Below are 22,685 nucleotides of genomic sequence, written 5' to 3' on the forward strand. Positions count from 1 at the left end.
ATTGAGATGGCTGCAAGTACTTCTGCAGGCCCGCTGAGAGCTGCACGATCATGTTCAATGAAAACAACGCTCCTGTGAGAGAGTTTGCAAGAAGATGGAGATCATGAAAGGAGAGAAGACACGGATTCACAGTCATGTACCCTTATACATTTTCTATCTCTAGTTATATTGTTAAGGGGCAGTCGTGGCCTAATGGTTAGAGAGTCGAACTCGTGACCAGAAGGTTGCCGGTTCGATTCCCAGGCAGGTAACGACTGAGGTGCCCTTGAGCAAGGCACCTTACCCCTACTTGCTCCCCGGGCTGCTGCAGTGATAGCTGCCCACTGCTCCGGGTGTACATGTGTTCACGACTTGCTGTGCGTGTGTTCACTACTCTCTGGATGGGTTAAATGCAGAGGTCACATTTCGGGTATGGGTCACCATATCTGACTAATAGGTCACTTTCACTCACTTTCACTTAAATGCCTCTCATGAATACTGGACTCTGATTGGTCAAAACTATTAAAACTATTATTTTGTTTTTACTGTTCCAGACAACCAACCGACAGACACTGGGCTACCTCACATATTACTCTTCTATCTCTTCTTTCTTTCATAATAAAATGTATATTATTTAATTTATATAATTTAATAATGTATTAAGGTACATTATTAATATATTACATATTAAGCAATCATTATGTAATTATTATAAATAATAATGTATCATTCCTGTATAAAGTAAAAAGGTACATTAAACTGGTCATCAGTGCAAATAAACTTTTTATAAACAAATAAACAACCTGAATGTTAAACATTAAACCTTAAATATACACTACAATAAAATGGACACCCCATAAACATTTAAAAGCATTAAGAGCAGTAAAGCCATTAAACACTTGGTTTTTCACTCTGTACGATTCCAGAGTGAAAAACAGGGCAAGAAAAATCATCACTGACTCCACATACCCAGCACACAAACTTTTTGATCGGCTGCCCCCTGGCCGGCGCTTTAGAGCACCAAACACCAGGACTTCCAGACACAGAAGCAGCTTCTTCCCCCAGGCAATCTCCCTCCTAAACAGATAACTGCTCCTTAAGAGCAATATTCCACTTCCACTACTCCTATAGTGTGCACTATAGTGCCTTATTATATCTACATCTTATGTATACATGTATATAACACTACCTCTACTTACTAAATTATCCATTTGCACAAGTGTACATACAATCTGTTAATATGTATATTCTACTATATACTACCCTGTACAATGTCTCTTATATGTTATTATCCCCCATTTTCTGTAAAATTATCTTTATTTTATATATGCATATTTTAGAATCTTTTAGACTGTACATCTTATTATATTGTATTGTCATTGTGTTGAATGTCTGTACTAGAAGCTTCCAACACCAAAGAAATTTCCTTGTGTGTGCAAGCACACTTGGCAATAAAGCTCTTCTGATTCTGATTCTACATCAGCGCTGGACAATAATGTCAAAAATAAAAGGACACTCACCTTGCCAGTGACTGCAGACCACACCTTGAGCGTGTTGTCATCAGAGCCGCTCACTATGCGGTTTCCACAGAACTGCAGACAGGTGATGACATGGTCATCATGGCCTTTCAACACCTACAAATAGAGGAAAACCACAAGAGAGAAAAACAGAATTAATGGAAAAACAAGGACTTTGTATTATTTTGACGTACGGCACCGGTGTTGTGCGAGAAAGACGCAAAATTGCTGATGTGGCAAATGACACAGCAGCTTTCAAAACTGCCGCAGGGAGATGAGCAGGAACTGAGGTGCATGGTCACCATGGTAACAAAGCAGCCAGTTTATCATAAATAACAGCTTCTGATGCAGAAGAAACCGTGTACGTGCATAACCAAATGAGACGGTGGTTACATTTATATTGCATATACAGTAGAGTGACTGGGAATTGTTGGGCGGGGGGAGTAGTTGATAAGTGTTGCAGGCCAGACTCGAACCAGTTACACACCTGTGTGCCACAGGTCTCTGTCGTGCAGCAGTAGAGGATTTTTATAGGCAGGTGTACAAGTATTTCCACACAATATTCGTTTCAGGGCTGAGGCCGAGGTGACAGGCTGATATGTATCTCTTAAAGGAAATCTAAACTAGATTTGCAAGACTTCAAGTGTGGAAAAATCAGGTTAGCAGGCATACTGTATCTTGCTAAGTGCATTTAAGATCTTACATTACGTCAGGCAGTCATAAAGAACTAAAAAAGATGAATGTAGGCACAAGTCGCTAGAAATAAAACATGGGCCGTTTAATGCAATACAGTGGGGTTGGAAGGAGAACAAGAAAGGAAAAAATATCTACCTTGGGTGATTTGAGGTCCCCTCTTCTCCAGTTGGTGTCTATTCTGTGTTGTCTAATGTAGGCACTCTTCCAGGGACTGTGTGTGAACCCCGGCTTGATAACTTTCCTTCTCTTTATGTGCAAAGGCTCATCAATACCTGAAAACAGACAGGATGACAATTTAGAAAAGCTTGTAAAGTGGCACTAGGTACACCCATGGTACTATGGAACCATTACAATAGTAGAAGTATCTTGGAGTAGTGCACAGGGTATATCAAAGTACCATGGTATTTTCACCAAATACTACTTTAATTCTGGTAGGCCACACTAATGATTCAGCACATATAAGTATTAGCTGGAGTTTCCCCATGACGACAACACTAAAGCAGTAGAAATTGAGTTGTGAAGGGAGTGGAGAGCTGTGAAATCACCTTCTTCCTTGCACTTCTCCCTCCAGAGCAGGTTGTCTTCTGCTAGAATGCGCCAGTAACGGCACGTCTGAGCTGCCTGAAGCAGATCCTTTGGCTCCAGAAACGACAGCACGTGTAAGGCCAACTAGAAGACAAGACACAAAGAGAGTGAGGAGATGGAAAGTCTCAATTAGACGACACCTTCTCAGTCTAGTAAACATATTTTTTCCATGGCATCTTCTTCATGTTGGTTTGGATGATAAAATAATACATATCTAAAAAAGGCTCTTTCTGCCAAGGTCAGCAGTTTTATGCCCATTTTAGATGCAAAAAAGCACCAGTCCAAACTATTACCCAGGGTCAACAGTATGAGGTCTGGAGGAAGACAGACATAGTAAAAAGCAAAAGGTTCCGAGTAATTTAGTGTAAATTACTGTTAGGTTGTCAATGATGAAGCAGAAAAATCTTCCATGTTTTCCAAAATTGGAAAGAAATAGTTTTATAATAGAAGTGGGGCCACATTTACAACTTCAATAGAGATTTAATTGTGAAAAAACATTGTAGCATTTACTGTATTGTACTGCACTAAAAATGAAACATAAAAACCTGTTTTTATGTTCTAATGAATTCTTGAAGTGATTAGATGAACTGAACAAATAAAAATGCTTACAACAAACTTTTTGTTGCATCACTCTATTAATATGCAATGAGATTTTTTACAGATTTAACAGACAAATATTTTATTTTATTTGATAGATTTTTGCTCAACCATAACAAGACACTTTGGAACCAAAACAACTGCTTTCCTTTAAGGGAAATAGTCTAATTGTACTCTGCTAATATGACTGAGGTCTTCACTTTTTCGTAGGAGCTGACGTACAGGAAGTACAGACCGAGAATTCTTAGATTGATTTGTTCTGTTCTCTCATTTTCAGGCGCGCTGTCATTTTTTGAAGACCAAAGTGCAGACAGAGCATGTCCAAACAGTTCCAGGATTCTTTCTGCAATCTATCATAATGGTTGTCACTGAAAACAGGGTGTATACCGCAGTCTCAACTTGGATAGGGTGTACAGCCTGAAGGAGCTGTATTTACACACATACTCTAGTTCTATCAGGCACACAAACACGCCCAGAAATGAACGGCACTGCAAGGAAAACAACCTGGTGGAGGGGACGGGGAAATGACGGGAAGACAAGATGACAGGTGATGGAGAACAAGAAGGGCAGGTTAAAACAGTGACATGAAAGGGATGTAAAGTGAGAGAGATTTCCTTTCGAATAGATGCTGAGAAAATTGTAACATCTCAACAAAGCAGGAGAAGACAGCCAGTACCTCTCCTCAAATTGGAGCCACAAAACTGGAGTGTGTTCAAATTAAAGAAAGAAAATAGTATAAAATTGGGCTTAAGTGAATGGAAAGAAGAAAGACGTAAGAGAGGAATTTTGTTTAATTTAGTTATATTTTGTTTTGTTTCTGCCAAGGTTAACGTGTCAACAGATACTAGTTAAATATGTTTAATGCAAATCTCGGCTGCCTAGGGCTTATTTTTCAACGCATTTAAAAAAAATATTAATGTATTGTTTAAACTACACAAGTCAGCATCTGTGAGCATCAAAAGCTATTTTCCAAACTGTTTTTTATTTTTAATTCACTTATGAAATGTTCCCTTAGTTTTAACAATATTTTGTAAACATGATTACCAGTAAGATTACCAGTTTTTTTTATTTTAGGGTTGTATTTACCTCTCTGGGCAGCAGTGAGATGAAGTCTCTCTGAAACTGTGGTTCGATCACCTGCATCATGTGTTTGACCTGTGTGGGCTCACAGCTGTCAATCAACTCATCCAGCGCAAGCAGCTTCTCCGGTCCACTCCAGCTCTGTAACACAACATCAGCACATTATGACCAAGCACATCGGTGTCCAACCATGATCCTCGGGTGAATCAATTGACACAGCTGGACAACTCATACAGAGTATTGACATTGATACGCTTTCATTTAGGAGCGTTCGTTAGGCTCGGTAATGGTTTTCATTGGCTATACAGCAGAAAGGTGTCTGTAATGCTGACTTCTGGCATGAACATTGGCATGATCATAACCATGAAGCTTCTTGCGAATCAGCTGGAACAGACTTCATGTCTTGGGGCTGTTGGAAGCTTCCCAGGGTTCACTTTCTCCTTATTAAGCAGCGGTTAGGCCTGATTCAGTGAATAAAATGTTTCACTGATCTTATAGTGCTGCATCAGAGAGATTGTGCCAAAGTCATTCCGCTCTACAGGCGCATCAAATGAGCGGGGGGAAATTGCTCAGGGATGTTTATAGAGAGAGATATACAGCAACTATGGAGAGGTGAAACACAACTTTGCTGAAAACTCATTGATGCTGTTATAGGCTAGTTTGTGTGTGCTCACGCATACCATGTTTTACAGCTTAAACCAAGTAAAAGCAATTAAATTGTTTGATCTTGAAAAACAGTAAAAAAAAAAGCATACTCCAAAGTATGGATTATGAAATCCAGAATATGACTGTTATTTATACGGGAAATGCACCCCCAAAATAAATATATGTAATTTTTATACTAATATAACTAATATAGTTTTATGATAATCTAGTAACTTTAAAAAGAAAATCCTAAAATTTAAAGCAATAAGTAATTTATAATAAAACAAGTTCAAACTCAAATCTATAACCATCATCACTTCACTCATCCCCAATGTGTACACAACAAGGTTGCGATTGAACCACTTCAAGGTTTGTTTCAATTTTGTACATCTCCATGCATTAAAACTGCCACTGAGATATATCACATGCATTTGCTGTAGAATGCAGAAACGTCACGTTTAATGTGAATCACGCAAGCGATGCTCAAGCAGTTGCTGAGATGTATAGAGATCTCAGAGATACAGTGTAATTTGCACCTTCACAATACAAGCCTCACAATACAAGCCCCACAATAACTTAAAAAGAGTGAAAAAGTAAATTATCAAGCACTGACTAAACAGACAAGCAAATCCCTTGTGCACAACGGCACAGACAGACCAACAGAAAAGTGTTATACACACTATATTGATTTTATCCAAGATGAATCCTGTCTTTGACATCCTGACATGGTTATAAGAATGTAGCCTTATTATGGGATTTCTTGAGTAAACGGACATCTAGATTGTCTTTAAATATGAATTAGGAAAAGAAAGAACATGTCTTGGGCTAAACTTTCAGCATTAGGCGAAATCTTCAACATCCCTCTGTAAACACAGGTATCTGCAATTTCATCAGCTTTGGTAAGCCTAAGGACTTGTCATGCCTGTAATTATCAGCAAAACCAGAGCAAACAGTGAAGGGGCGGAGCCTAAGATTTCTGTTGTTTTAGGATTATAGAAGTGAGAAAAATTCAAATAGGTGCAAACTCATAACAGCATACTAGCTGTTTTTAAATGGCTTGTTCCAATCCTATGTTTAACCAGGACTGAGTATCAGGGTTGCAAGACTACACAGGTCTACACAAACAGCGCTAGTTCGCCTGGTTCATTCCCTCTAGCATGTCTTGCGTCAAGTTGAAGCAGATTTGCATGAACTCACCTGAAAGGTGCGGAGCCACTCCTGCAGGCCAGTGGGGGGCTGGATGGATGTGATACGCCGTCTCGGCTGACCCTGCCCATTGGCTTCTCGCAAGGCCCCAAACGTCGTGGGCGTGGCTGGGTATGGCAGTCCTGTAGGGCTGTTTGGTGAGGGGGAGAACAACAAATTAGAGTTCAAGAAAACAAAAAATGTACACTAAATGAATGATGAAATAAACACTAAAGGATAGGGGAAGCAATTACTTTATAGACCGTTTCATCAGACCCACATGCCAGGATTTCGGAGAATTACAGCAAAAAACCAAGGGACTAAACCTGTGTCAAATGAGCACAACGGTCCACTCAAGCTGCTGTTCTGGCCCAACATTACACAATGTATCCGTTTACCTCAGTCTCAGACCTCAATACACCAGTCTCCTAACAATGAAATAATGGTTTTGCTCAACTCTGAATCCCAAACAACCACCTGCCCAAAGCTCATGCAAATATTCGCATTAAGTTTTAATTTATGAAAAACGTTGCTGCTTAATCTCAAATGGCTTTTTAATATCTACATTTAATATAAAAGATTTGTCAGTGCTTAAAATCACTGTTACATTGAATGGGGCAATTCCAGCATTTTGGTTGTGATGTTTGTAACAAAAATTTGAAATATAAAGTCTCAGAGAATGTATCTATTACCAATATATTGAACCATCTGTTTGCGTTTTCCTAAACCCCTGATGATAGAGTCCAGACATCAGAAGAATATCAGTCTATACATGAGTTTTCTATTTAAGATGAAGATTTTATTTAAGATTCTATTTAAGATGCATAATGCATGACAAAAAGGACAAGTTTTTGAGAGACAACATACGTTGTAGGATTTCTGTGAATTAAATGTCCAAACCAACAGCAATAATGCCCAACAAATGAAAAATACATGTCTCTTCATACAACAAACTATTTTAATTTTTATGTGCACATTTATAAAAAATATAGACCGTTATGGATGTGACAATTCTGAAAGCATGTCTTACTTGACTATGAAAAACCATGCTTTAAAAACTCTGAGACCTCACATAGGTATTTAAACCACCAAACATTGATATACAGTATGAGCTATCAGTATGATGAAAATTATTTCATGGTATGTTTGACCTTTGCATGGTATTGCCCTGGGAAACCATAAAGAGGTGGGTAGAAAAAGAGTTGGGGAGGGACACAGAATGACTAGAGAAACTCTCCACATGTCAGCAGACCTTCCTGCTTGTCTCTGGGGTCCTGTGTAAAGATTAAGGCGATTCAGCAGTCTTTTCTTGCATACTACACATAGTTTCCAGTGCAAAAGACGTATGGGTGAGAGAGAAAAGTAGAGAGGGAGGAAGCACAGGAGTGCATGTGTAGAGGTCTGTTTTATAACAGATTCATATTTAATGGGATTTGAGCCTGAGAGGATCCAAATGCTTCAATTACCCAGAGCGCACAGCTGCCTCATTTGCAGTTTGCTGTTCTGGTATGAACCACAAGAACGCTTGCTAGATGCGTGTGTCCAAAGAGCTTCTAGTATGGAAATAATAATAAACCAGGTTTTCTAAATACTTCCTGGAAAAAAGAATAAACCAGGTTTTCTAAATACTTCCTGACTATTATTCTGTCAACCAATTAGTTGAAGGAACATACTTTACGTAATTAACCTGTTTCTGTCTATTAAGTGGTCACTACAGTTTAATGTAGGACAAGAACTCAACCACTGCGCTAGTTTTTATGTCTAACAGCAGGAGTTTTACCTTGGACAGGGTTTTTTTCCTGAAGGGAAAGATCGAACCTCAGGTCCATGGTCCAACTTTCTCTTCATCTGCAACAGAAAGAGGGATGATAGTTAGTTTGGGCATGTAGAGTACAGAACAGGCAAACAGACAAACATGTAAAATTACAATGCCACACCATCACTTAAAGTCTATAATGACGGTGTAAACGACCTGCCAAGCAGCTATTTATGCTATTTATTCTATAATGAGAGGGTGGGTGTCTAAGGAACATTTCCAGAACATTCCTCAACCGGTTCACAGACACCCCATCAGACCATCAACGGACAGATCTGCGTTCATGCTAGGAGTCGGTGTGCCAGATATTGTGCTAGTTTACCAGATGTAGGCCAGCAAAAGCAGGGTCATCGTCCATTTTATAGTGACCAAAGGCAAAGGAAAGATAAAGTTGGCCAACACTTGTGATTCTTCAAAGAGGTGTGTGGTATAAACGCACACACTCATGCTCCAGAAAGGGGGGCGAACACGCATGCAAACACACATCTGCGAGGGCGTGACAGGCACTGAGCTTTCACAGGACACGACAACAGACTAAATTTACATGGGCAGAAAGGGGAATAAAAAGCAGGACTATCCTTCACTGTCTCTGTCGCCCCCCCCTCCACCCCCAGCCTGGCTTAAATGGCCCTGGTTTTGCCGCATAGTTGGTGCCTGGCTACAGAGCATCCACTCTGGAAAAACAAGGGTTTAGTGTCCTCAACACAATGAGGTCCTAAACCGCGTTTGAATAAAACTATTTTAGGATGGTACAGTGCTGCCAGAGAATTTGTGTAGTTGGTGAATCAGAATGAACTAATGGGAGGAGCTCCATAACAAAGCCATTATAACAGATCATTGTGTATCGAGTCCAGGAGTCATTAAACATAGACACATAAATAAGAGTCAAGATGAAATTTTGTGGAGAGCACAATTAAGCACAAGCGCAAACAGTGCCTGTAGTAAATAGCATATGCAACATAACAAAAGCAAGATTGTTGAGATTTTTGTGGCTTTTATATTTTGGAAAATTGGTGTCTACATATTGACATGAAACAAAAATCGAATTATAACATTTGCTACGGATCCAATGTCAGTCAGTCCGCATGTTTAATACACTCGTGCGAGCTTGATGGTATTGCTTTCCAGATCTGAAGGGTGTGTGTCATAATGAAGCTCTGTCTGGGTTGCTGAAGAGGCCCCTCACTGTGAGATTCACGGTAACTGAGGGCAGGAGAAAAACAGAACAACGTCCATGAAACGCCTCACGCCTGAGCTGCGAATGTTCAATATACTCACTAAAAGAGTATGTGTGCCAGACTCGCATTGTTCACAGGACCATTTAGATGGACTATTTTCTTTATTAAATCCCTAGACCAGTAAGCTTAAACCTACTCTAACTCGGTCACATAAGTAATTAAAATGAAGACAAAGTAAAATGTGTATTTGTTAGTTCTCAAAACACTCTCCCACGTAGATATTGGCTCCTTCCAAATGAAGTATGTTTATTTTAAAGGATGGCTTGGCTAGGATTCATTTGAACCCACCCGCAGTTGATTCCTCAAGCTAGTGATCTCACTGCAAAGGTAGTCAAAACAATAGGACATACAGGGTGTGTGAGCGAATATAAGGGTGAATTACATAGCACAAAGATACATATTGAACATGCCTGTATAAACAGCTTGTGTGTGTGTTTGAGTTTCTCCTAATACGGTAAGGTTACGCCATGAGAATAGCTAACATAAAACATGCAAGGAATGCAATATGTGTTAATCACTGGTAATACCCAAACCTGTCGAGCCTAATTGGTTTCAACCAAAGCACACTTTCACATACCTAACACACCAGAGTCAATGCACATGCTTTGAGAATGTATACCTCAGCCTGAGCCAAATGCAATAAGGTAAACGTTTAACAGTAAAATACATGTAAAACTAAGCAAAGTGCATTTGAGCGAGTGAATTGTACAGCTGCTCCTCGCTCAGGTTAACAGCGAGAGACATCTGATTTTAGATGAGTCACTGTGTAATCATTTCTCTGTCTCACACCACAGAGCAAAAATGGCTTGGTCTGTGGTTAACAGGAATGCTTGTATTCAGGAAACCGGTCCGAGTCTTGGCATATAAACGGCTTTATTGAGTAAGCCCATGTGTGATTTATGAATGAATAACATCACTTTTAATTTTGGAAACTACCTAGATGAGCCATGACTGTGCATTTAGGTGCTGAAACAGTGAAAAAATCGAAAAGTTGTGCAAATAGTAATACAAAGAGCTTCAAGAGGACAAATAGCATCACGCATTCTGTCATCATTTACTCACCTCTTGCCATTTCAAACCTGTATGACTTTCTTCCGCAGAACACAAAAGAAGATATTTTGAAGAATGTTGTTAACAGCCCCCCTATTCACTTGCACTGGTTACAATAGAAGTGAATGGGGGGCTGTGCTGTTCTGTTACCAACATTCTTCAAAATATCTTCTTTTGTGTTCAGCAGAAGAAAGAAAGTCATACACGTTTGAAATGACAAGAGGTGAGTAAATGATGATAGAATTTTCATTTTGAAGGTGAACTACTCCTTTAACAGGTCACCATCTAATTCAAATGTCAAAGAATATGAACATAATGAAGGTTGAAAGCAAGCAAATCAGTTCTAACATCTTTTTTCCAGAATGAGTCCTTCTCAGAGCATCAAAAATCCTTAATGCGTTTCATTTACTAAGATTCAATTAACAACATCACCGAGGGCATCCGTCAATGTCAGTGTCATTTACACGCTGTAGTGATGCATTCATGTTAAGCACAGCTACACTCACATCACCCCGATTTCAAATCTCTGAATAACAACATAACCTGTGAGCTTTGGGAAAGACGAGGCTTAGTATTCCCTGTCAAAAGCAATGACACAGTGACCCAATCACTGTAGGGTGGTCCGACGCCTCCAGTCAGCAGAGGATACACACCCTTCAACAGGCAGCGCAGAATCAACCGAAGCTGACACGACTCAAGGAAAAACATTCATGTTTACACACACACACTCATAAGGTCTGTTTCAAACATCACACCACTAAGCCATTAAACGGGAAGCACAGAGGAACCGTGGGATGACTGTAGGTTCCACCTTAATATGGCAGGAATAACAATGGAGGAGTCAAAGTCCGGTTTCGAGCCTACACGACTGCATAGCACAGATGAATATTACCAACAGGTTTACTCTGAATGGTGCAGGGACGTGAGAATATCTAATAGCTTGATATAACACAATCTGAACTGTCAAATTATAGCCAGCCATAAAGCAGTTACTGATATCTGAAGGATGGCAAGATGTGTAGGAGAGATTAATATGAAGATGGTGTATGATGAGAGCCTGTAGGGAGCACAGGTGCAGTATGTGTGTTTAGGATGGACAGATGGAGGAGAAATAATGATGGAGCTATGTTTTCCAAACCCTCCCTATAATCAAACACGCTAAAGCCATCCGTAGAATTGAATGACACTAATGAAGTACACTCATGTGAATATCTCTAAAATGATTATGTCAGCTGGAGATTTTTCCGCAGTGGCCGTAAGAACAGCCGACCGTTTCACCGACCGGCAGCGACGCACCCTAATCTACGTCTGTTCGCTGTAAAAAACGCGACGCGACAAATTAAAACGCTCCCCATAGAATGAACTAGCCTATGTACATTAGACGCGCGCTGCCAGGCAGCATCTTTGGATTTATCATCGGAGCGTTTGTCGCGTCGATCGCAACTCACCTCGAGATCTCCCGGCAAGAGGCGGATGAGAGCGTATCTTTATAAAATCCGCAATGCATCCAAAGCGAATGATAGCGTTTACTCACTTTATAGAAGATCATCTTTAAAGTGCCGTAGAAACCCATGATGGTGAGATGACGGTAATCCGGCTGCGATTTCACTGAAAGTCGATGAAGAATAGACCTAAATGTGTCTGCACGAAAAGGGCTCGATTAATCCCGGTTCCGCCGGAGACATAGTCATCCACGGACGGATGCATATGGAGCTGAAGCCGAACAGAAGAATGCTGCGATCTGCCCCGTCTGTCTCCTCTGAGAGGACTGACTGAGCCAAAAGAGGGAGTGAGCCGGAGGGGAGGAGAGAGAGAGAGAGAGAGAGAGAGAGAGAGAGAGAGAGAAACCTTGCCCTCTCCTCATCATGACACCAAGCTAAAAAACCACTGAATTTGCTTCGATTTGTTTTTATTTATCAAATAAATGTAATTCCAGCATTCCCCTTTCTGCCCATAATACATTCTGTATTACATTGTTTATAAAATATAATTTTTCATATATATATATATATATATACACACATATATACATATATACACATATATATACATATCTACACACACACACACATACATATATATACATACATATACATATATATATATATATATATACACATACATATATATACATATATACACATATATATATATATATACACATTTCATATATATTATTTTTTGCTTTATATTATTTATTAAATACTACCAATATTATTATTAACATTATTAATTACACAATTTTACATGGCAGTATTATGTTTTCTTTTATGTAATATTAGTTATTATTATATTTTAAGTTATTATAGTTATTATTCCAAGTTATCTCTGGGAAAATAAATCCTAGTGGAGTCTATTTTGGAAACCATCTAGAAAATATTAAATGGATTCTGGAGAGAAATGAATTGCCAGCTCTCAAGAGGACACACTGGCTACACAAAGGGATCATTTTACAGACTTTCTGCTGATGAGGAAGTGAACGGTGCAGCCCAGTAAACAAAGTAATGAGTGTGCATGCAATCCGAGGATGAAAGTGGAATAGCCAGAGATTATATTCAACCGAAACCGGGTGGTGCACGCCTTCCACTTGTTGCAGTTCCTGAGCCCGCCTCTTTTAGTCGCTGAAGACGACTGCCTGCCCCTCCTTGCGTTATTTCCCCCAGACTGAGCAGGTGGTATTTGGCACTCGGGGCGGTTTTGTGTGCGGAATGCAAGATTAAAGATCACCCGAGCAAAGAGAGACACACATCAGCGGTGTAACAGAATCACAACACCTATAACCTTGGTAAAAAGACCACTAACAGAATAGCAGAATAAATGCAAAATTAACTGGATACTTATTCATAAGATTTATTGTTTATTTGGAACAAGTCAGACAAAAAATAAACAAGGTCATTTGAGTAAGTTGATTACGTCTGTTTTGTTGCTTTGTTCCCGTGACTCATTGAACATGCCGAGACTTGTCTCGCATGCACCTCAGTGGCGCTCATACTGAACCACCCTGACTTATTAGGACATGAAGTACCATGAAAAAACGCTAAATTGTCTACTTTAGCGCTATTTTTACATTCTCATGAATGGGAAATTTTGATTTTACTACCTTCCTAAACCTAAGTTTCTTCATGGCTAAGGATGTTGACTTTCAATGTCTAACATACAAAAGCGGTGTTGTAAACCAATTCTAACAACTAATTTACCTACAAAATGTTGTTTCAATAAGCCTACCCACCTAAAACGTATTAGACAACAGACATATCTGTTGCATAAACAGCAAAATGGGAGTGCAAAGTCACTGAAGCTTAATAGCACACAAACACAACAGTTTTTCATCAGGTCTTTTGTTCACAGGTAACAGACCATGTGATCCATCCTCTATCAGCACTGGGGCACAGAACATCTTTTTTGAGCCAATCATAAGTTGTCATACTTAACCCTATCAAATCTGAGTACAAGCATTTCATTACACTTGCACAAAATGGGTCCCGATCAAACAAACCGGCAAGTGCGATCGAACCAGATTGAAATCTCAGGGGACTGTGGTTGCCGTTACCGATGCTCATTAAAAGCTAATGAAGACAAATGAAATGTGGGAACATGTCAAGTAAGCGTTAGCAAATGTGATCTCTTCCATTTTCTTGACATTCATTAGAAAGGAAACAGACGCGGGATTAAACATTGAATGTGCAAAGGGCTAGGTGCTCTAAACAACAGCAAATACAATTCTGGCTATAAGCAACCATGTTTATCAATGATTATTTCCTTGTTTCTTGATCTACACCTCTGAGTGATGCTTTAAAGTGATAGATCATCCAAAAATAAAAGTTCTGCCATCATTTACTCACCCTCTTGCCATTACAAACCTGTATGGCTTTCTTTCTTCCACAGAACACAAAAGAAGATATTTTGAAGAATGTTGTTAACTGGCTCCCATTAACTTGCATTGGTTTTGGGTCCATACAACAGAAGTGAATGGGGGTCAGTCCTGTTTGGTTACAAACTTTTTTCAAAATATCTTGTTCACTTTAAGAAATTAATTTTGTTTAGAGTCTTCCACTAATAACGCATCTGGATAAATTAAGTGTAGGTGAATTACATTTTATACAGTAACTGCTGTGTTTATGACAGGTTTAACTGATTTAAAGGAATAGTTCTCCCAATAATAAAAATTCTATCATCATTACACACCCTCAAGTTGTTCCAAACCTGTGTAAACTTTGTTGTTCAGATGAACATAAAGAAAGATGGTTCGAAGAATGTTTGTAACCAAACAGTTATGAGGCACTATTGACTATTACGGTATGAAAAAAGGTACTAAGGTAGTAAATTAATGTTTCTAACATTCTTCAAAATATCTTCTTTTAAGTTCAATAGCACTAAGAAATTTTGGAACGAAACAGTATGGAACAACTTGAGAGTAAATGGCAAAATTTTCATTTTTGAGTGATCATTTTAAAAGAGGGTAAGCATTATAAAGCAAACTTAGTGGGAAAAGAAAATTCATCATTTCATGTGACGTGATACCACACTGTGTTAATGTGACCCAGCGCAAGGGATGAAATTGCACCAGTCAAAAGTTTCCAGGCAATTTTCTGATGAATTGCCAGCAAAAACTCTTCAACTTACACGGGTTATAGCGAAACTGTATCCGCCAACCATTGAAACTGGAGGGCGAGCGAGTGAGCAGCTATGAGAGGCCGTTACACCAATAACCTTGGCAACAAGGTCTCCAAATATGGCTATTATGAAATACCAACGAATAATCATGAGACATTCCGTTGTGAGACTGTAAGACAATTTTATCTCTCCTTTCAAATAACAAGGCTAACACAAATTCCCCTATATCTGAAATAAACTAAAAACAAAGCTGCACAGGTGTGGTGATGAGGACATCATCCCGGACCATCTTAGTAAGTCTGCTGTTAGAACATCACCGTGGCAACCACTTAACAAACTGGAGTGTATGTATGGTGAGGGGGGGGGGTATGAAGAGACAGGGAGTTTCTATGTATAAAGCACTTTCTCTCGCTTCTGCAGACAAAAAACCCTTCTAAACTTTACACAGTGGAAAGGAATTTGTGGCATGCTAGAAGGTCTTGCCTGCATCTTTTGAGCACCTCTGACCCTCCCCTTGTTCACAGCAGAGAATTAACCAGCTTGAGGATTTCCATGTAACGCAATTGCATAAAACAGGTGCTTTCTTGAGAACACTTGGGTTGAAAAGCCATTTTGTTTTCTCCCTATTTTACAGATATATTTTAATTTACATAGATATGCTGTAGCAACAAGGCCTTCCCAGATACATGATAAATGATCTGCAACAATGTTGCATTATTGTGAAAGTCGAGCAGCAAAACAGGTTCTAAGATACTATCACTATAGCAAACTTACAATGAACTTCATTTTATGTTAAAGTACTTAAATTTAAGGCTAGAAACCACAAAGTGGTGGGCTGAAATCACAAACAAAACAAAAATCGTGTCAGCAAGCATTTGTAAACATCACAGAAACATTGTGTATTCGCCCTTTTACAAAAGAAGATGGAGGAGACACAGCGTCCTCATGAATGGGCAACCGGTGCAAAGCGAGCAATCGCACATTCCGATCGGCCAGATGACATCTGGGTTAATGAATTCGCCTGTGGACTGCCGCGTCCCACCAAGCACAATGATGCCATCTGCTCCCGACCCTAGCGTTTAGCCTCCGATTTGACAACAAGGCCCTGATCCATCACGTCCGATTGGGTCATGACAACCGATGTTTAGGCGGGATCACACGCAGCTACATGAATGATGAGATAGATTGATACATGGAGACGCTAAAGGGCCAGTTGTCCAATTTACAAGTTGGATAAACAATAAAAATGGAGGGTAAATTAAACCAGATGCACATGTGGCGCAGAACAGCAGACGGAAATTATTTCTGTGATATTAGGAAAAATCAATTAACCTGAGAGGGACACTCAAGAGCGAACGCAATGCGACAGATATTACTGAATGTATCCTCCAAACAGAATTGCCAGATTGGATTTTATAACTTCTTTATAATAAGCTGCGATAACTAAAATTCATAATAATTTTGCCACTTTGCTATCTAGAATTGGCAGAAATATTCTTGATTGGTAAAACTTTATTAATTTACGCAAAATGCACCATGACCTACAGCATACATGCTCACTGACCCTTGCACACCGTTGTGATCTTGTAACAAGACTGTCATAAATTCCCCCTTCAAACATATCAACTTGCGTATTGTTTATCATGCAGGAAAATCTAAACAGGAATTTGGCTTGCCAGTAAGAGAGAAGGGAAGGGCACTTTTACAACAGGCCTGTAAGGCATTTTCTAAGCAACTCCAAAGAGATGTTCAAAATCTCCTCTTAACAGCGTGACTGTAAAGGTTTAAGAGAAAGAACTGTCCTCTTTAGCTTGTAACTTAAAACAGGGGGGAGAATGTGGGCGATCCTTTTAAAACAGCAGGATAGAAGGCTACAAAACTTTCTCCAGGTGTTGTTTGCCTATATGGGAACTGTAATTGTGCTCTGGCAGCAGTGGTAATACTGGGTAATTAGTAAGAATAGTGGCTACCGCTTTATTTTTTCAGCTGTTGCTGGAGTTTAGAAGGTCTCCATGCTTAGATTTACTCGTAAGGTTGTAACTGTTGTGGTCTCGGACCAGTTCATCAACATTCTTTAGAGCGCAGAAGGCAGCGAACGTTACACCTTGAAATTTGAATTCCACAGCACCTTAAAATGTTACACAACATTGATTAGATATGATAAAGAATGAACATCTCTTCCGATAGCTTGCAATGAACTGTGACATGAGGCCACTGGCCAGTCCCTGCAAAACATGAAAGAACTAACTGTTTAAAGCTCCATTTTTGACCCGTGTGTAGCGGTGAAGACAGTATTCTTCAAAGGTCTGGTGACCTTTAGCCTAGCAGATTCCCACTGAAACTCTGGCCTGCTCTTTCAGATCTGGCCTGCTCTTTTGGTTTCAGATCATAATTTTCATGTCCCTGCAACACAGACAATGCAAATATACAATAGACATATAACTTAATTTCAAATCGGGAAAGAAGTCAAAGCTTTGTGTGCAACAGACTGACACATCATTTGTAACATCACAGGCAACCAGAGTTCGAATCTCAGTTTGAGGTCCTTTCCCAATCCCATTCACTTTCTTCTTCTTGCCAACAGATAAAATGACAATTTATGATCAATTACTATTAGACACATTCTGAAACTAAGCCAGCGGTGTACATTTAGATCAGCGCCGATCTCCACTCAGAGTTAATCTTTCAATTAATGACAAACAATTAATTAGCATGCACAATTAATGAAAAACATCAATGCATAACTGAGAAAACCCCACATGACGAAGTGTTCGCACAAGGCAATTTCTGAAGACAACTGCCTGAGGTCTGCTCAAGGCTTGTGCATATGGATTCGTAAACAGATGCTGTTACCGAGACTGATAATATTCTGGCTAAAGAATTTCCACCACTTTCATGAGTCACATGGTACGTATACTGCAGATATAGATACATCACCATTTTCCTTGTTAAAGAAACATCTCATTAAAAGCTGACCTTCTGTGGCTGTTTGTTTAATGTCGACACACTTGAGAATTGGCTGTTTTCAGAATTTAGGACCAACGTCCGCAGCAGCTTCGCACAATCTCACTTTCACACACACGAGTATGTAAATGAGAACAGCTGTCGAGTCGCCTATGGAAGGTCGACTAACACGGCGTAGATGAAACTTATAACTAACATATAAAAATAGCCAAAGATTACAGACCAAGAGCTGCTGTATACTCTTGTCATGACTGGATGTAAAACTAAGGGAGGCATCGAGTCTGCGTGGTGTGAAGCGAAAATAAGAAATAAATACCCCCTACAGCAGATTCAAGTTATAACCCCTCACATTGAGAATGCTGAAAAACTCTAGTGTAAAGATGAACTTCATGAACCTGGGAGCGAAAGAGGCAAAACGTCGTTCTGTTAGCACATTCCTTGCACTTCAGTTGTACTTTGTCTTCCCTACGGAAACTGTTCTGATGGATTAAGCGTATCCAGGGGAGAATCAAAATTTTAAGCAACAGGGGAGTTCTGGAGGCATTTCACATCTGTGCGTATGAGTGAAGTCAATGATGATAGAACCTAGAACTTCCGGAAAAACAATCAAAAGATACAAGAGCTCTAAGCTACATGTTTTATAGTGAGATTTTGCCAGCTCAGGTGAGTCTCAGAGATGTTCTCACGTGGAAGGAATGTAGGTGGAAACAGAAGGTGTTAACCTATTTTTCACTCAGTTATACGGGAATCCTAGCCCGCCTTCAGCTGTTTAGGCTCCACAATTTATTTTCTTCCACATTAAATAGGAGAAATGACCAAACCTTTGAAGAGATGAGAGAAAAAGTAACCAGAGATGTCTAGAGAGAGACATAAACTGACACACAAATACAAGGAACATTACAGCATTACAGATACCACAGCTCATTTTGGGCCATTTAGACATGGTTTACTGTGCGGGGCATGTCTGGGCATGTCGCTGATCTCATTAAATGTTTCCTCTCACAGGAACTTCTGATCCAGACACTCCAGTGGGGCTGGTATTTTTTTGGTGCTGGGGAGGATCCGAACCCTGCGGTTAAACCGTAGGTCTTTTATTTTCTTTGTACACTTGCGTTGATTGTGAAGTTTAATGCCTGTCAACTTCATTCTTCTTGCCAAGAGAAGCAGTATCAGGCTAATCTGATGACAGAGTTAAAGAGATAGTTCACTCAAAAATGACTCATTTTTTACTCACCCTCTTGTCATTTCAAACATGTCTGACTTTTTCTTCTGCAGAACACAAATTAAGATAATTTAAAGAATGCTGGTAACCGAATAACAACGGTACATGTTTACTTCTATTATATGGACACAAAACCAATGCAAGTCAATGGGAATCTCCATTGTTCGCTTAGAACACAAAAGATATTTTAAAGAATGTTGATGAGTAAATTACAGGATTTGAAGTTTTGGATGAACTATCCCTTTAAACGACAACAACTTTCACCGGGAATTACCTTTCCATGTGATTATCCCATCAGTATAGAATGGTAAAACCTGACAATCATAAATAAATGTACTAGTGGGTTGCTATCTTCTTTATAAATAAATAACTAACTTGGAAAGTCAGTCAGTCTTCACTTGTTTTGGATCTTGCGTGTCAGTCAGGCAGATGATGTAATAAACAGCAATGTTGGCCTGCCTTTGCTGTTACGTTGAAAGATATGGCAACCTTAAAGAGTGATTTAACAAGGAAAAAGCCGTGCTTATGATCATTTTTCCTACTGGAATAAAATAAAGTATTGACAAAATGGCATTTCACTGGACTCCTGTCCAGTCGATTTAATTCAAGCAGTGGACAGCTGTCAGAATGTCAATTGGTCCTCTAAAACATTAACCGAGAAATTAAACCAATTACCGTCTTTATTCAAGCACACCCGAGTGAGATCGAGTAGGCGTAACTTCCAAAATAACTGAGAAACAGATTTAGCTAAATTATGGAGCAGTGCCTGTGGCGAAGGTTTAAGACGCTTACCACAAGCAAACAGAGAATAAACATAAGCTTGCTCCTGTTAGCGCCTTAGAACAGGCCTCAGGGGCTAAAGGGGCTTTTTTATTGGCTCCAGCATGTAAAGCAGCTTTCAGAAGAACTCAAACTAGCTGATGACAGTAAACAGGCTGTTAATAATCTGTGTGACCTGCTCAAAAAAAACTCAGAAACAAAGGCGCTAACTCCTTAATTGCACATTATGCGAGCTCTGAATGCGGGGTGAGACTAATCGCTTGAGGCACAGAAAACAAACCGCTCTCCCTTGAGACATAAAAAAGACCCGGGACTCTGGGTCAAGAAGTGAGAGAGTGATGAAGTAATTACTCTTTGAGTCGGGCACGGTAGGACAGAGTGGCAGCCGCTAACAGGGATGATATCAAGGGTTCAGTTAGTTCACCAGAGGTTTGAGCCCCGAGCAGAGGAACAATCCTCTCAGCTCCTGCCTTTCGTGATGGGAGCAGGGTTTAAACAAACTTAATACAGTACCACGAGTGATAGCTTAGATGAGGGAGGATGAGAATATAGCAATAACACACAATGAAGTTCTGAAAAAAAACAAGGCAGAATGAAAATACGCAAGGTCTGAATAAAGATACATCCTGAATGAGATTTCGAAGAGAGAGGGGAAAGAAAGGCCTCTGGGCCCCAGGGACCAAATAAAAAAGCGAAACATGGAAAAAAGATTCATCACACCCTCCTTCAGGGTGTTTTGGGTACTTGATTAGAACTTTTGCTGAATTTCATGCTAAAGGAAATGGTTTGACCACAGGCATGGAAACACACTAATGAGGAATGTTGCGATAGCCATCTACATAACCCCTTAAACCACCCAGTACAGACAGTTCTTCACTTATAATGGGAAAATATCTGCGAGAAAAACACCACTCAACCACAATTAGAATAAAACTTCTATATTGTTTGGAAAAACTAGCTGAATAACTTTGTCTTTTTAATGATCTCATGAGAAGTTCTTTCACACGAGCTAACGAAAGGGTGCGAAAGCTCTCCACAAAGTCAAAGGGGTCAGGAAGATGTCTATGTGTTAAGAATGGCAAAATCAGGCTTCATGGATACAACAATGCAAAAGAGCCTTATATTATTTAATGGGGCAATCTACCGAACATCAATAAAAGATGCCTGTCATTGGCAGCAGGAACTTAAGTGCTCATGTATTCTTAATGAATCTTGGGTTGGAGAGGAACTACGTGCCACCTTGTGTTCCAAACTGCCGCCCATGGAGAAAAGTGGTTATGAATCGCTGTTAACATGCATGACTTCACCAGAACGGTCCCATCAGCCACTTCTTCCATGAATCGAACAGCTCTGTGACATTTAAAGTCGAGACAGACCACACAGATCGCAAAAAGAAAGCAAAGGCGAGGTGTTTAAAGGCATTCGAGGTTCTACCATGAATGAAAAAGAGAACGCATTGCTCATTAAAGGTGCTGTTTCTGTTTTCTAAGTAATTGGGCTTGTCTAAAGGTTTCTGAAAGTTTCTTTGTGCTGGTGGCATTCAAAAACTAATTGATGAATGTAGGTATGAGCTAAGTTTTCTGTAGTCTGCTGGCAACAGACACTGGAATAAAGATAAACGGGTATTTTGAAGCCGAGCGAGAGTTGGGTATAACGAACTACTTTCATTGTCATGGGTTGGTTGTTGAGGTCTTAAAAAACGTGACCAGAGTGCAAACCAATTGCAGCCGTCTACATTCTCCTTCTTTCTCGACCATTTCTAAATGAACAGAAATCGTGTATAACTGACACGTCATGCAACATCATTTTATTCCATCTTACTGAATGCCAACAAGTTTATTCATTAGGTGACACTCAGAAAGTACTTGGACATGTATTTTCTTAGCACACAAAGTCTTAAAAAAGGGACATCTTGAAACGATTATTTCAATTTAATAGGACAAAAAATCAATCCAAAACTAACAAGCAACCGATCCTGTCAGCTGTCAGGCAGATCCTGTCAACAGCCTCCAGAGGCAGAGATCCACTAAGAAACACAACCATGGGGTCAAGGTTTGGCTAGTTAGCATCAGCAGTTATCTCCTGCTGACTAGATGCCATAAATAGACAATTAGTCTGATGAAAAGAGTCATCTTTTATTAACAACCCTTCAAAAATACTTAATTTTAAAGATATCCAATTTTTTTACAAGTCACTCACTTTTGTCATAGTGCAAATCACAATCAGATGATTACTTGAATGAAAATTCTGCCATGAATTACTCACTCTCTAGTTATTCCAAACCTGAATACATTTCTTTGTTTGGTTGAACAAAGAGAAAGATACTTTGACGAACGCTTGTAACCAAACAGTTCTTGGACCCCATTGACTACCATAGTAGGAAAAATTACATTGGTAGTCAAAAGTGCCCCAGAACTGTTTGCTGTCCTACATTCTTCAAAATATGTTTTTTGTGTTTAATAGTAATTTTTCGTACTATGGTATATCAATGGGGTCCAAGAACTGTTTGGTTATAAGCATTCCAAATATATTTCTCTATGTTCGTATAGAAAACAAAGAAATGTATACATATTTAGAACAAATCGAAGGTGGATGACAGAATTTTTATTTTTGGGTGAACTATTCCATTAATTGAAAAGGCCTGTTGACATTGGAACTGCAACCCTCCCAAATTAAGCTTTTTTTTTAGAATTAGCTGTAAACTAGGGGTTGCACGT

At 39.5% G+C, this 22,685-nt stretch overlaps 1 protein-coding gene across 1 annotated transcript in view; it reads right to left on the reverse strand.

Annotated features, from left to right (window-relative positions):
- The window catches only part of fbxw7 (F-box and WD repeat domain containing 7), a 167,003-nt gene that overhangs the window by 13,170 nt on the left and 131,148 nt on the right, over positions 1 to 22,685 (reverse strand). Inside the window, exons 4-9 of the mRNA XM_057331100.1 lie at positions 8,065 to 8,132; positions 6,297 to 6,435; positions 4,461 to 4,595; positions 2,738 to 2,861; positions 2,328 to 2,464; positions 1,500 to 1,613 (exon numbers count right to left, since the gene is read on the reverse strand). Coding sequence (XP_057187083.1) covers positions 1,500 to 1,613; positions 2,328 to 2,464; positions 2,738 to 2,861; positions 4,461 to 4,595; positions 6,297 to 6,435; positions 8,065 to 8,132 — 717 coding nt within the window. The remainder of the gene's footprint in view (positions 1 to 1,499; positions 1,614 to 2,327; positions 2,465 to 2,737; positions 2,862 to 4,460; positions 4,596 to 6,296; positions 6,436 to 8,064; positions 8,133 to 22,685) is intronic.

The sequence above is a fragment of the Triplophysa rosa genome, linkage group LG4 (genome assembly GCF_024868665.1).
Source record: "Triplophysa rosa linkage group LG4, Trosa_1v2, whole genome shotgun sequence".
Lineage (NCBI taxonomy): Eukaryota > Metazoa > Chordata > Actinopteri > Cypriniformes > Nemacheilidae > Triplophysa > Triplophysa rosa.